Below are 14,627 nucleotides of genomic sequence, written 5' to 3' on the forward strand. Positions count from 1 at the left end.
CCCTTTCCCCGGCTTTTACCTGGTGCACAGATTTACCCCTCTGCTCACCGTGTGTCCCCACCCCCCGGCTGGAGAGCTCTGGAAGAACAGGGACTTCACCTGGCTCATTCCCTGATGTATCCCCAGCACCCAACCCAGCCCCAGACACAAGGTAGGTGCACAGTCAGAATGTGAATGAATGAATGAATGAATGAGAGAACAAAGGCACCCCTCTAAGCCTCAGTGTCCCATCTCAGGAGGACAGCTGTCATTCCTATTGCTCCCCCTATGACTGGGGGAGCATCACTGGGCGCCTGGTCCGTCCCCAGTCCAAGCCACGGCCATCCACCTCCCTGCGCAGGCCCCGCTCCAAGGCCATCTCCTCCACCCGGTCCCGGCCCTGGACTGCTTCGAATCTGTGCAACCTTTCACCTGAGCCCTGACCTTGTCCCAGACGTGCACCTCACCCTGCCTGGACACCCCCAGGAGGTGGTCTAGCCACACAGCTCCAGATGAAGCCCACACCCCAGCACTGAGCCCAGACCGATGGGGCCAAATCAGAAGCTCTGGGAGAGACACCCCAACTCCGGCCCCAGAAGCCAGCCCATGTTCCAAACACGGGTGAGCATGTGTGCACGTGCAAGGGAGAGGGGGAGCCTGAGCGTGGGAGGGGAAGAGAGCCAGACACCAACATTTCCCCCTAATTGTGTGACCTTTTCCCAGCTCCGGGTTCCTTCAGGGCCAAGTGCACAGCGCTGCTTGGTATTAATTTCGAAGAGAAATGGGTCAAGGAAAATTGGACATTTTTCTAGAAAACACTTCAGGCATGGAGCTGGCTGAAGTGTCTGCCACCCTATGAAGACTTCTGAGAGGACACGGGGCCTGTGATCAGAGCTGGTACAAATCGGCAGAGTTCAGACCCCATGCCCAGACCCAGTGTCTGCTTCTGGGGCAGGACCTTCTGTCCCCTTCAGACATCCCTGGAGCTATCTCTGCAGCCCCAACCCCCCGATGCCGGGAGCCAGCACTTCTCGCTGGCCATGGGGACCCTCTGCATCCTCAAGAGGACTATGTCCTGGGACCCTGTCCCTCTGCCCCTCGTTGTGTGGACACAGCACGCAGGAATGTCTCCTTCACAATCGTCCCAGGGGGTACCTGAGGTGTAGACAGAGGCTCATCGGGGTCCTCGGGGATACTCAGGCCCAGCTGCTCCCACCCCTGGCAGGCCGGCTGGTACATCTGAGGCACAAAGGCCACAGACATGCTAAGTTGCCCCTGGAGACATCACGTCTCTTCCAGAAACATCCCAGTCTGCTGTGCTGAGGACCTGCCGAGAGCAGGCCATGTGGAGCCCATGGCCCAGGCAACAACCAGACACACTGCTCTTGCTAATTAAACCCCAGACGCAGCCAGAGCAGCCGCGTGTGATCTGGGAAGCAGGCATGGTAACCGCGTGCCAATGAAAAGCTCTTTGGGGGGACACTGGCAACACAAACGTAAGGGAAGGAAAGAAGGAGCATCAGATGATTGTGGCTGTGGAAGAGAGAGCCACGGAGCAGGGGCAACAGGGGCAGAGGACCTCAGAGCCTGAGACAAACGGCCCGAGTCGCAAGGATGGGTAAATGGGTAAGAGCAAGCATGGAGTAAGTGCCACGCTGCGGAGGAGAGGAGGACCGGCTTGTCCAACTCCCACTGCCTCCTCTGCCCATGCCATTGCACCCGTCTTACAGATGAGTAAACTGAGGCACCACAGGGTGGGGCAGGCTGCCCAGGCAGGTACACTCGACCTCGACACCGAGCCGCCTGGCTCCGCTGAGAACCATCCCTTGGATCTGAGTGAGGGCCACACCCAGGCCAGAGCCAAGCCGCCGTCCCCAGGTGGCACTCGTCATCTGTTCCCGGTGCCCCAGCAAAGATCAGGTCTCTCCTGGACCACATTCACTTGGTTCCAGCCCTGAACAAGATCCCACAGCAACTCAGGAGGAAAGAGGGAGGGAGGGGGGCAGGCCAGAGACACAGAGACAGCGAAATTTATGTCTGAGGAGAGCAGCTGAGCATGTGGGCTGTCCTCCACAGGGAGGGCGGGTATGCCTGGCTGCATCCTGGGGGCGGGGGCACACCGGGCCCTCATAACCCACCAGACGGGGGCCCCCATCTGCGGACCCCACGCAGAGAGCGTCCCTGCTCGCCAACAGCTCTGGGGCATTCTCCCAAGTCTGACCCCAGACAACTCCTGGCCTCGGAGAAATGTGCAGCTTCTGCTGTCCCAGCGCCAGCCCCCGCCCACCCCTCCGGCATGAGGCCACGTCACCACACTGGCATCTCCTCCGGCTGTCCAGGGGGCCGGCCACAGAGCGGCGGGAGTGCTGAGGTCTCTGCCAAGGGTGCGCTCAGCTCTGAAACACGCCTCTCAGAGCCCAGAGCCGGGCCAGCTGCCTTGGGTTTCACAACCAAGTGCTTGTCCTTGGGTTTCCTCTGGTCCCTGAGCTGCAGACACAGCCCAGGGGTGGAATGAGGAGGAGGAATGGAACACCGAGGCACCCAGGCTTTCGGCTGCACCTCTGAGCTGGCTGGGCGGGGCATGAAGCCAAATCCAATATGAGAGCCCCCAGGTCACCCACCACCTGAGAGGGCCAGGTCCGGCCACAGGGCTCAGGGAGTGTCTCAGGGACACAGAGAGAAGCCCCCAGACACCACCCATGCCTGGGGCTCAGGGTGCAAAGCCAGCCAAGGGCCTCCCTCCCTACTCCAACAGAACCTCAGGCTTCAACACTTAGATACCCTATAGGCTGAATCACGGCCCGCAGGATGTCCACAGCCTCATCCCCAGACCCTGTGAGTGTTCCCTTTATGGCTGAAGGCACTCAGCTTATCCTTAACTTAATCACATTAAAGATCTTGAAATGGGTAGAGTCTTCCGGATTACCCCAGTGGGCTAAACGTAATCACAAGTGTCCTTGTCAGAGGGACACAGAGAGAGACTGGACTACAGAAGAGGAAACTGACCACGGGAGCAGAGTCCAGAGTGATGCAGCCACCAGCCAAGGGATGCCAGTGACCACCAGAAGCTGGGGGAGGCCAGGAAGAGCTCCTCCCTCCCACTGAGCCTCCAGAGGGAACCCACTTTGCTGGCACTTTGATTTTAGCCCCTTCAGATCTGTTTTGGATGTCTGGCCTCCAGAACTGTAAGCGAATAAACCTGTGTTGTTTTAAGTCACTATGTCTGTGGTAATGTGTCTCGGTTGTAACAGGAAACTGAGACGGACGTCAACCGCTATGGAGAGGAAAGCCTCACCACGCTGGCCTCCAGAAGTCAGCACCCCCTCCACACCCTCTCCAGGCCTCAGCCTCTCCCTTACGCCTCACACCCGCTGCGTCACCGGGGCAGGCCTGGTGATCTACCTGCCATTAAGTGGAGCCTTGCCCACCTCCTGTCCATGGCGTGTCCTGACAGGACTCCACTCTCTTCCCAACCCCCCGGACTCTCTGCCTCCAGCCTGGACCACAGTGGGCTGGCTGTGACAAAGAGCTCTCTCTCAGGCCCCTTTCCTCCCAGGGCTGCCCACTGCCTGCAGGACACCATCCACGCTCTGGAACATTCCAGGCTGCAGGTCCCAGCATCAGCTCTGGCCCCCTGGCTCCTGGCCCTGCATGCCTATCTCCAGCTTCACTCCTGAGGCAGCCCCTTCCCGACTCCTCAGAAGCCTGGAAAACTCCTACCTGGCTCAAGCCAATGTCATGGGATACACGGAAATGTGCAGTGGGTCAGCAGAGGAAAGACCGGGCCGCCGGGTATAGAGACCGCGGGCCAGCCACGTGGAGGAGCCACGTGGAGCGGCAGACAGCGCCAGCACCCTCCCGCTCTCTCTCACTGGCCTCCCTTGGCCTCGGCAGGGCAGAGAGCTCCCAAGGGCGGCAAACCTCCTCTGCCTGCCTGACAGCAGCGGGCAGAGGCCTGGAACAGGCTGGTTCCGAGGAGTGGGCAGCCAAGGTCACGGGCACTGAGCAGTCTGACTTCTCTTCCTTCAGCCAGGGCCCAGTGCAAGGCAGGGCGGGAGGGCACAGTGGCCCATTGGGCGGTTCTGTGGGATGGGAACCACCGCCCTCGACAGGAGCACATAGCCCCCTCCTCTGCAGGGGGACTAGAAAAGCAGCCCCCAGAGGAGCAAACGTAGTCACTTCTGCCTCTGCCTCTCATAAGCCAATGGGGCCAGGTGGCCAATGGGGGCCATGTTTTATTTGGCTCATATGGTGCTTGTTAGAAATGTGAAGCAACATTTTAAAATCATGAGGGTTCCCATAAAAGTTCCGATGTCTGGATGCTCTTGACAGTGAGGATCGCTGGCCCAGGCCCACGCTCCCACCAGGTCATGGTCAGGGGAGCCAAGGAGGGGCTGCCCCCGGGGATGAGGCCTCTGGTCGGCCCTGTGCCCACAGTGAGGCCAGGGCTGGATGCCATGTGCCCACCACACTCCCGCTACTGTTTTCCTTTTAGCAGAGACACATTCTCCGTGCCCATCGTTTATGGCAAAAGGAGGGAAGGGAAAGTCAGGCCAAGCACTTAGCCTCTGCCACCGTCCTCACTGGCATCTCCAGCTGCGTCCTGCCAGCCTCGGAGTTTGTGGCTCTTGTCTTGGGATGGCAGGACTCTGCTAGTGGCACCATGTGTCTAGCAGGGAGACCACATGCCCCGCTCACTGTGGGGACCTTCGGCCTCCTGCACACAGCCAGGCCCTTCGTGTCTGCAGCCAGGCCAGCTTTGTGCATGCAGTCTTGGGGCCAGCCCGGCCACACCATGGCCCAGCCTCTCCAGGCCCCACAGTCTGGCTGAGACTGGACGAGGGCCCAGCAGGGGCAGAGGGAAGGGGTCCTGCCTGAGCTGCACCCGAACCCTGTCCCCAGAGAAGGAGCGAGGGGTACCTGCTCCTCCACAGACGTACATCCCATTCACTGTAGAGCCAGCCATGCCCAGGAGGGCTGGGTCACCTCCTAGCTAAGCTGAGTGGTGGCCCCCAAAGATACCAGGTCCTTCCTGGGACCTGTGACTGTTACCTTATGGGACCAAAAAGGGACTTTGCCGATGTGATTAGATCACAGATCTTGAGATGAGGGAGATCATTCTGGATTATCCCGATGGGCCCTAAATGCAATCACATGCATTCTTGTAAGAGAGAGGCTGAGGGAGATTCACACACGAGGAAGATGCAGTGTGACCAAGAGGCAGAGACTGGAGTGATGTGGCCACAAGCCAAGGGATCTCAGAAGCCACCAGAAGCTGGGAGAGGCCAGAATATATTCCCCTGCAGCCTCCAGAAGGAGCACCACCCTGCCCACACTTGACTTCAGCCCGGTGATACTCTTTTCAGACTTCTTCTGCCTTCCAGAACTGTAACAGAATAACACACTGCAGCTGCAGTGACCCGGCTAAGGGTAAGACATTGCGGTAGCCAGAGTAGGAGGCAGCGACATGCCAGGTCCCCAGTGCAAGTACAAGGCAGGGCTTCCAGCCCAGACTGGGGCTCCTCTTCCCACACCGGCCGGCCCTGGCTCCCCCTCAACAGCCCCAGACAGGGTTGACAGATGGTAGCCAGGGCAGGGCTCAGGCACAGGCTCAGCAGTCCAAGTGGACCCTGTCCATGTATGTGTGCAAGTGCAACCACAGACGTGCCACACACACACACACACACACACACACACACACACACACACACACCAGGGAGGCTGACGTTACACAGTCCCCTGGCACCACATTGCCCTGCACACAGGGCTGGCTCAGAGTGGGGACAGACAATGGGACCAGGTGTACCTGAGAGAGGCCTGGCATGGAGGAGGCCTGGAAATCCCTCAACCACCAGTCCCTGAAAGACCACCCTGGCCCCCTGGCCTCCTCAGCTCTGCACTCCTGCCCCTGCCAGGCTCCTGGGCCCAGCCGAGTGGGGCAGAGATGAGGAGAGAAAAGGTGCCCCCTCCTCTCCCTCAACCCTTCACCCACCCTGAGACCTTCCTCTGGGGCCCAAGGGCAACACTGCTATATGCTACACTGCTCTATGCACACACCAGACCCGGGCCTGAGTCTGTGAAAACATGTGAACACCTTCATTTCCCATCCATTTCCCTGGGGCAGTCTGCAACCCAGCAACTGACCTCTGATGATGGAGACTATCAGTGATGACAATCCTCTGAGGCTGGGGGGACCCCCAACATCACTCCAGGAGGGCTGTTGGTTGCTCAGGGAAACAGACAGTGTGCCTTGGGACCCCAGGGGAGCCGTGTGGGACACACCCACCCACCCCCCACTAGGTACCCCCGACCCCCAACCCCGCACCCAGCCAGATGCCCAGCTCCCAGACCGGAAGGCCCAGAACAGGTGTTTTCCCTTTCCCAGATGACCCATCCTACCCACTGCCCATCACAGGGGTTTCAAACCCGCTTCCAGGAGTTGCCTTGTGGGTGGGAGAGGAGGAGGCCTCAAGTCCATGCCTCCTGCTCGCTTCAGCCACACCCACAGTGATCTATCAGGGTCCCCATCAGAATTCACTAGAATAAAAGGACCCCTTGGCGAGTAAGTCGGAGCGGGAGATGAACCATGAAAGACGATGGACTCTGAAAAACAAACTGAAGGTTCTAGAGGGGAGGGGGGTGGGGGGATCGGTTAGCCTGGTGATGGGTATTAAAGAGGGCACGTTCTGCATGGAGCACTGGGTGTTATGCACAAACAATGAATCATGGAACCCTACATCAAAAACTAATGATGTGATGTATGGTGATTAACATAACAATAAAAAATTTTTTTAAAAAGGACCCCCTTGGCTTGTGTGCGCGTGCATGCGTGCACACACACACACACAAACACACACATCCTAGGGCTCTGTGCCCAGCCAAGGACACTGTTTCTACATATCTCCTGGCTGCACTCTGGGCCCTGACGAGGCCCAGGCTAACGGAAAGCTGGACCGTCTGAGGTCACTGTGGGCCCTCAGCCCAGCCCCAGCATACCATGTGTTCAGACCCTCTCCAGCCAGGGCTGGGTGGGAAGGGACGTCCAGGGAGAAATGTACTCTTGGGTGACCAAGTCACCCACACAGGATCATGCTGACACTGGGCACGAACATCACGGAAAGGGGACTTGGCCCCAGACCCTGGGCCTGTGGCCTGGCCCTACCACGCACAGCCCACAGCCTGGAGCCTACACACCCATGGCCCAGGCCTGAGGCCCAGACCCCAGGCTGGAATGCCTTCGCCGCACCCCACCACCTTCCAGCACAACCTCAATCTCCAACCTGTGCAGCATCTACTTTTTTTTTTTTTCAAACTGGGCTCCACACTCAGCATGGAACCCCACGCAGGGCTTGAACCCATGACCATAAGATCAAGACCTGAGCAGAGATCAAGAGTCAGACACTTAACCGACAGAGCCACCCAGGTGCCTCTCCCCAGCATCTTCTATGGCCAGTGGTTTCTGAGTTTATCCTGAGTCCGAAACTCCTTTCCTGCATTCCGAGTTCCAAACTCTCACCAGCACTAGGTGAATGGCTGGGGGAGGGGAGGACAGATTTAATAGAAGGTCCCTAAAGACCCACAAAAGCCCAGAAAATAAGTCAAGGCCAGCACAGCCACGGGGGAGGGCTGCCATGTTCAGGAGACCGGCACCACCGGGAATCTGGGATCAGAGACAGCCCCGGGCACCTGGCAGCCCCTCTTGGCAGACGCCACCTCACCTGGCCTAAGCAGGACCCAGAAGCACCACGCCCAAGGCCCAAGGAGGCAAGCCCTCAGCTATCTGAGACATAGGCATTTCTAATCTCACTGGACATAGAAGGCAGAAGCCAGAGGCCCAAACATGCCTGAGGGGAGCCGTCCAGCATGGGCCTGACCCCTGATCTGGGGCACTTCTGCTGCCCCACTTTCATCCCTACCCTCACCCTACCCAGTGACTCTCCATTCCTCCCTCTGCGGAGCAGCCCAAGGGTAGGACAGAGGCAGGAAGGCTGAGGCTGGGGAAGGCCTGGCAGACGGGTGATGCATCACCTGGGAAAAAGGGTCCACCCAAAGTATTGATCGGCTCCAGAGAGCGCCGGGCTTCCTGACGGAACAATTTCTGTGCAAAGGTATCTGACGCCACTGCTTAAAATTAGAATAGAGCCCTGCCGGCCTGCACCCAATTTATCTATCAAGCTGGGAAGTCAGACTGAGAGACCTAAAATAAATGAGCCAGGGCTGTCTGGGGTGATGGGAGTGTCCTGGCAAATCACAGCACGGCTGGGCTGGCCTGGGGTGGGGGGTGGGGGGGCTCGGGGGTTCTTGGTCAAAATGCAGATGAGCCTGACCCAAGACGCAGGCCTCCAGGCCCCGTTGCTGCCACCTGCCCTGGCCATCTGCAGCCAGGGGGCCAGTACCAGAGGCTGAGGACTGAGCCCAGCCCTTAACAACCGGGCACAGGCAAGGCAACCTCATCTGGTCCCTGGGGCCCTGAGGATCATGAGGCCTGCTAGGACCATGGTCCGACCCCAACCTGGCCTCGCTGCAGCCTGGAACCCAAGATCCCAAGAATGCTGGGGAGGTTTGGGCTTGAGGTCTGAGCGGCTGCTTGTCACCAGGCCCACCCAGAAGCTCTTTCCACGCTCCTGGGCCCAGAGTGTGCTTTCGTTCTAAGTCACAAAAGAAAAAAAAAAAAACAAAACCATGAGAGTCTGTACAGGCCTCTCTCTGGAGGCCATGGGGGTGCCTCTGGGGTCTTTGTCACACACTTCCCCCCTTTCATCCCTTTGACACGGACACGACTCCCAGAGGAAGCAGGGTCTGAACAGGGCCAGAGGAGAGCTCAGGGCCTTTCTCTGTGAGCAGCCAGGGAGGGGCGGTCAGTTGTGATTGCAGGGCAGATGGTCTGCACAGAGGAAGAGGGAGGCTGTCTGGGGCCAGCAGACACCTTCTTTAGAGGCACGGGCTCAGAGACATGGGCATGGGACTCAGGCCCAGGTGCAGGCCTGCTCTATGCTTCTCCTGCTCCCCGACACCAGCTAGCCCTCAAGCAACAGAACGGGGGCCCCTGGGCAGCCTCCACTGCTGGCTATGGAGGTCCCAGACCTGTCAGCTTGTGGCCCACATGCAGCAAGAGCAGAGGCCCCCACCCCGGCATCACAGCACCCCACCATGCCACATGGTCAGTGAGAGCAGGGCTCAGGTTCGGCCTGGGGCCAGGCCTGCAGAAGGGGTGCCTGGGGCCCCCAGGGGGACAACTGGGGCCCACCAAGCAGCCTTACCTATGTCTAGGACCTGTGGCCCCCCCAGAGGAGGGGGCCTCGGGGTGGGTGGCCGGCGATACACAACGTGCACACGGCCCTGCTCAGCCTCCTTGGCTGCCAGCCCCTTCTCCAGGGGCTCGATGAAGAACTCCTCCTCCTCCATACGGATCAGGCCAGCCTGCAGGGCAAAAACAAAACAGTTCAAATTCCCAGAGCACAGAAGACCAAGGATGGGCAACAGCGAGGAGGGTCCCAGGGGGACCTCCCACCAGACTGACAGGGCCAGAAGGACCCTGCCCAGCACCCCAGCTAGGCTCCAGGCTTGAACCCCGTGCCAGGGAAGGTGCAGACAGGTGACCCCAGAGGTCCCATCTGCCCAGAGCCTCCACTTCTAGTCACTGAGGCCAGAGCCCTGGATGGTCGTGAGGCCCATCAGGAGAAGAAGCTCTATCTGGGTCATCCCCAACCCCACCCTCAGAAGCCCAAAGTCCAAGACAAATAAATGCCCAAACTGCCAACTGGGGACTGAATCTGCCACAGACATGTTAAGGTCGACCCACAAGGTATTTTCAAAGTTCTGAACCCAACGCTCAAAGTGATGAGACTTCATGTTTCAAAACTGGAATTCCAGTTTCCCTTGCAAAACACAGGCTGACCACGGTGCGCGCTGCTGAGCGGTAGACTCCCCAGACGGAGCACGCAGCCCTGCAGCTGACCTCAGTCCCCGTGCCCCCAGCATCTGTCCTTTCCTCCATCATCGGTCACCGGCCCGGAATCTACAGCAACTGACCTGCTGCCTCCCCCAAGACGGTCCACAGTCTTCCCCTGCTGGAGAGCCCTCACTGGACCCCTGTCCCCACCGGGATTCAGGCTGCTCTGTATGTACTCTGGCAGCCAAGGCCCTCAGCCTGCCACTGCCCTCCCAGCCTCTGGCTCACACACCTCGCCCAAGTGGCTGGGACAGTCCCCTCCTGCCAGTACAGCCCTCACAGCTGGCCCTCCTCACCCTGGCCATCTGGTAAACTCCCATTCTCTCTTCAGCACCTGGTTCAGATACCGCAACTGCAGGTGCATGGCCCTACCCTCCCTTTGGCCCTCCAGCCAGCACTGCTGCATCTAGCTCCCATGCGTTTGATTTTCCATCTATTATCCATAAACTGATGGTCTCACACTGGGGCCCCCACTGTGTCGACCTGCAGATGTATTTCCTTGAAATCATACATTTATGACCCACTCGGGGTTTTTCGGGGGTTTTTAACCATTTTATGGAGATATGATTGGCATGTGAAAAGATGTGCGTAGTTAATGTACACAACTCGATGAGTTTGGGAATGAGTACACACTCATGAAATCACCACCACTGTCAAGGGCACAAACATATCCACCTTTCGAAGTACCCTCTTACCCCCTTTATCATCGTTCCTTCCTGGTCAGAAGACTTCATATAACACTGACCCTCTTAGCAAATTTTAAGTATATGATAGAATACTGTTAGCTACAGGCGCTGTGCTATAGAACAGATCTCCAAAACTTACCTGCATAACTGAAATTTTGTACCCTTTGACCATTACCTCCCATTCTCCCCTCCTCCCAGCCCCTGGCAACCACCATGCTATTCTCCACCTGCTATGAGTTTGAGTGTTTTTTAAAAGATTTATTTATTTATTTGAGAGAGAGCACATGGAGGGGGAGGGGCAGAGGGAGAGAGAGAATCCAAGCAGACTCCCCGCTGAGCAGGGAGCCCTACAAGGGGCTCGATCCCACGACCTTGAGATCATGACCTGAGCTGAAATCAAGAGTCAAAGGCTTAACTGACTGAGCCACCCAGGCACCCCGAGTTTGAATATTTTAGATTCTATATTTGTCTTCCTGTGGCTAGTTTATCTCACTTAGTATAATATCCTCCAGTTTCATCCATGCTGTCCCAAATGGCAGGATCTCCTTCCTTCCTTATAAAGGCTGAGTAACTTTGCAGATGATATGATACTGTATGTGGAAAACCCAAAAGACTCCACCTCAAAACTGCTAGAACTCATACAGGAATTCAGGAAAGTGGCAGGATATAAAATCAATGCACAGAAATCAGTGGCATTCCTATACACCAACAACAAGACAGAAGAGAGACAAATCAAGGAGTCGATCCCATTTACAATTGCACCCAAAACCATAAGATACCTAGGAATAAATTTAACCAAAGAGGCAAAAGATCTGTACTCAGAAAACTATAAAATACTCAGGAAAGAAATTGAAGAAGACACCAAGAAATGGAAAAACGTTCCATGCTCATGGATTGGAAGAACAAATATTGTGAAGATGTCAATGCTACCTGGAGCAATCTACACATTCAATGCAATCTCCATCAAAATACTATCCACTTTTTTCAAAGAAATGGAACAAATAATCCTAAAATTTGTATGGAACCAGAAGAGACCCGGACTAGCCAGAGGAATCTTGAAAAAGAAAAGCAAAGCTGGCGGCATCACAATTCCGGACTTCCAGCTCTATTACGAAGCTGTTATCATCAAGATAGTATGGTACTGGCACAAAAACAGACACATAGATCAATGGAACAGAATAGAGAGCCCAGAAATGGACCCTCAACTCTATGGTCAACTCATCTTTGACAAAGCAGGAAAGAATGTCCAATGGCAAAAAGACAGTCTCTTCAACAAATGGTGTTGGGAAAATTGGACAGCCACATGCAGAAGAATGAAACTGGACCATTTCCTTACACCACACACAAAAATAGACTCCAAATGGTTGAAAGACCTAAACGTGAGACAGGAGTCCGTCAAAATCCTAAAGGAGAACACAGGCAGCAACCTCTTCGACCTCAGCCGCAGCAACTTCTTCCTAGAAACATCGCCAAAGGCAAGGGAAGCAAGGGCAAAAATGAACTATTGGGATTTCATCAAGATAAAAAGCTTTTGCACAGCAAAAGAAACAGTCCACAAAACCAAAAGACAACCGACAGAATGGGAGAAAATATTTGCAAATGACATATCAGATAAAGGGCTAGTATCCAAAATCTATAAAGAACTTATCAAACTCAACACCCAAAGAACAAATAATCCAATCAAGAAATGGGCAGAAGACATGAACAGACATTTTTCCAAAGAAGACATCCAAATGGCCAACAGACACATGAAAAAGTGCTCAACATCGCTCAGCATCAGGGAAATCCAAATCAAAACCTCAATGAGATACCACCTCACACCCGTCAGAATGGCTAAAATTAACAAGTCAGGAAATGACAGATGTTGGCGGGGATGTGGAGAAAGGGGAACCCTCCTACAATGTTGGTGGGAATGCAAGCTGGTGCAACCACTCTGGAAAACAGTATGGAGGTTCCTCAAACAGTTGAAAATAGAGCTACCATACGATCCAGCAATTGCACTACTGAGTATTTACCCCAAAGATACAAATGTATGGATCCGAAGGGGTACGTGCACCCCAATGTTTATAGCAGCAATGTCCACAATAGCCAAACTGTGGAAAGAGCCAAGATGTCCATCGACAGATGAATGGATAAAGAAGAAGTGGTATATATACACAATGGAATATTATGCAGCCACCAAAAGGAATGAGATCTTGCCATTTGCAACGACATGGATGGAACTGGAGGGTGTTATGCTGAGTGAAATACGTCAATCAGAGAAAGACATGTATCATATGACCTCACTGATATGAGGAATTCTTAATCTCAGGAAACAAACTGAGGGTGCTGGAGTGGTGGGGGATGGGAGGGCTGGGGTGGCTGGGTGATAGACATTCGGGAGGGTATTTGCTATGGTGAGCACTGTGAATTGTGCAAGACTGTTGAATCACAAATCTGTACTTCTGAAACAAATAATGCAATACATGTTAAAAAAAAAAAAAAGAAGAAGAAGATAGCAGGAGGGGAAGAATGAAGGTGAGTAAGTCAGAGGGGGAGAGGAACCATGAGAGATGATGGACTCTGAAAAACAAACTGAGGGTTCTAGAGGGGAGGGGGGTGGGGGGATGTGTTAGCCTGGTGATGGGTATTAAAGAGGGCACATTCTGTGTGGAGCACTGGGTGTTATGCACAAACAATGAATCATGGAACACTACATCAAAAACTAATGATGTAATGTATGGTGATTAACATAATAATAAAAAATGAAAAAAATAAAGGCTGAGGAATATTCCATTGTATATATGAACCACGTTTATCAATTGGTCATTTACAGATGGACATTTAGGTTGCTTTCATGCCTACTGTGAATAACGCTGTAATGAATATGGGAGTGCAGATATCTTTCAATATTCAGTTTGCATTTACTTTGGACATATACATAGAAATGGGACTGCTGGATCATAGGGCAGTGCTATTTTTAATTTTTTGAAGAACCTCCTTAGTGACATATGTGACATACTGAAGAACCAATTCATATTCCCACCAACAGTGCATGAGGGTTCCTTATCTCCACATCCTTGCCAACACTTGTTATATTGTATATTTCATAATCATTCTAATAGATGTGAGATGATATGGTTGGTTTTGATTTGCATTTCCCTGATGTTGAGCACCTTTTATGTATTTACTGATCCTCTGTATGTCTTCTTTGAAAAAATGTCTAATTCAGGCTGTTGGACCATTTTAATCAGATTATTTTTCTTCTGCTTTGCGTTGTAGAACTTCCTTGTGTATTCTGGATATTAACCTAACTGATATATGGTTTGCAATATGTTCTCCCATTCCATAGGTTGCCTTTTCATTTTGTTGATGGTTTCCTTTGTGGTGCAAAAGCTTTTTAGTTGGATGTAGTCCCACTTACTGATTTTTGCTTTGGTTGCTTATGCTGTCAGTGTCATATTCAAAAAACCATTGCTGAGACCAATGTCAAGGAGCTTTTCCCCTATATTTTCTTCTATTTTTAAGGTTTTGGGTCTTACACGGAAGTCTTTAATCCATTTAGGGTTAACTTTTGTGAGTGGTATAGGACTGGGGTCTTGTTTCATTCTTTGGCATGTGACCATCCAGTTTGCCCAACATCATTTATTGAAGAGATTCTTTCCCCATTGAGTATTCTTGGCTTCCTGGTGAAATATAAACTGACTGTATATGTGTGGGATTATTTCTAGGCTCTCAATCATGTTCTATTGGTCTATGTGTCAATACCATACTGTTTTGGTTACTGTAGCTTTGAGATCTAGTTCGAAATCAAAAAGAATGATGTCTCCACCTTTGTTCTTTCTTAAGATGGCTTTGACTATTTGGGGTCTTTGGTGGTTCCATGCAAATTTTAGGGTTGGTTTTGTATTGGAATTCGGAATTTTAATAGTGTTCCATTGAATCTGTAGATGGCTCTGAGTAGTTCAGATATTTTAACATTACTAACTCTTCTGATCCATGAACACAGTATATCTTTCCATTTATTTGTG

At 53.6% G+C, this 14,627-nt stretch overlaps 1 protein-coding gene across 1 annotated transcript in view; it reads right to left on the reverse strand.

Moving 5' to 3' along the window:
• Positions 1-14,627, reverse strand: part of ADAMTS2 (ADAM metallopeptidase with thrombospondin type 1 motif 2) — a 221,796-nt gene that overhangs the window by 137,222 nt on the left and 69,947 nt on the right. The window contains exon 3 of the mRNA XM_027604731.2: positions 9,240-9,399. Coding sequence (XP_027460532.1) covers positions 9,240-9,399 — 160 coding nt within the window. The remainder of the gene's footprint in view (positions 1-9,239; positions 9,400-14,627) is intronic.

The sequence above is a fragment of the Zalophus californianus genome, chromosome 5 (genome assembly GCF_009762305.2).
Source record: "Zalophus californianus isolate mZalCal1 chromosome 5, mZalCal1.pri.v2, whole genome shotgun sequence".
NCBI lineage: Eukaryota > Metazoa > Chordata > Mammalia > Carnivora > Otariidae > Zalophus > Zalophus californianus.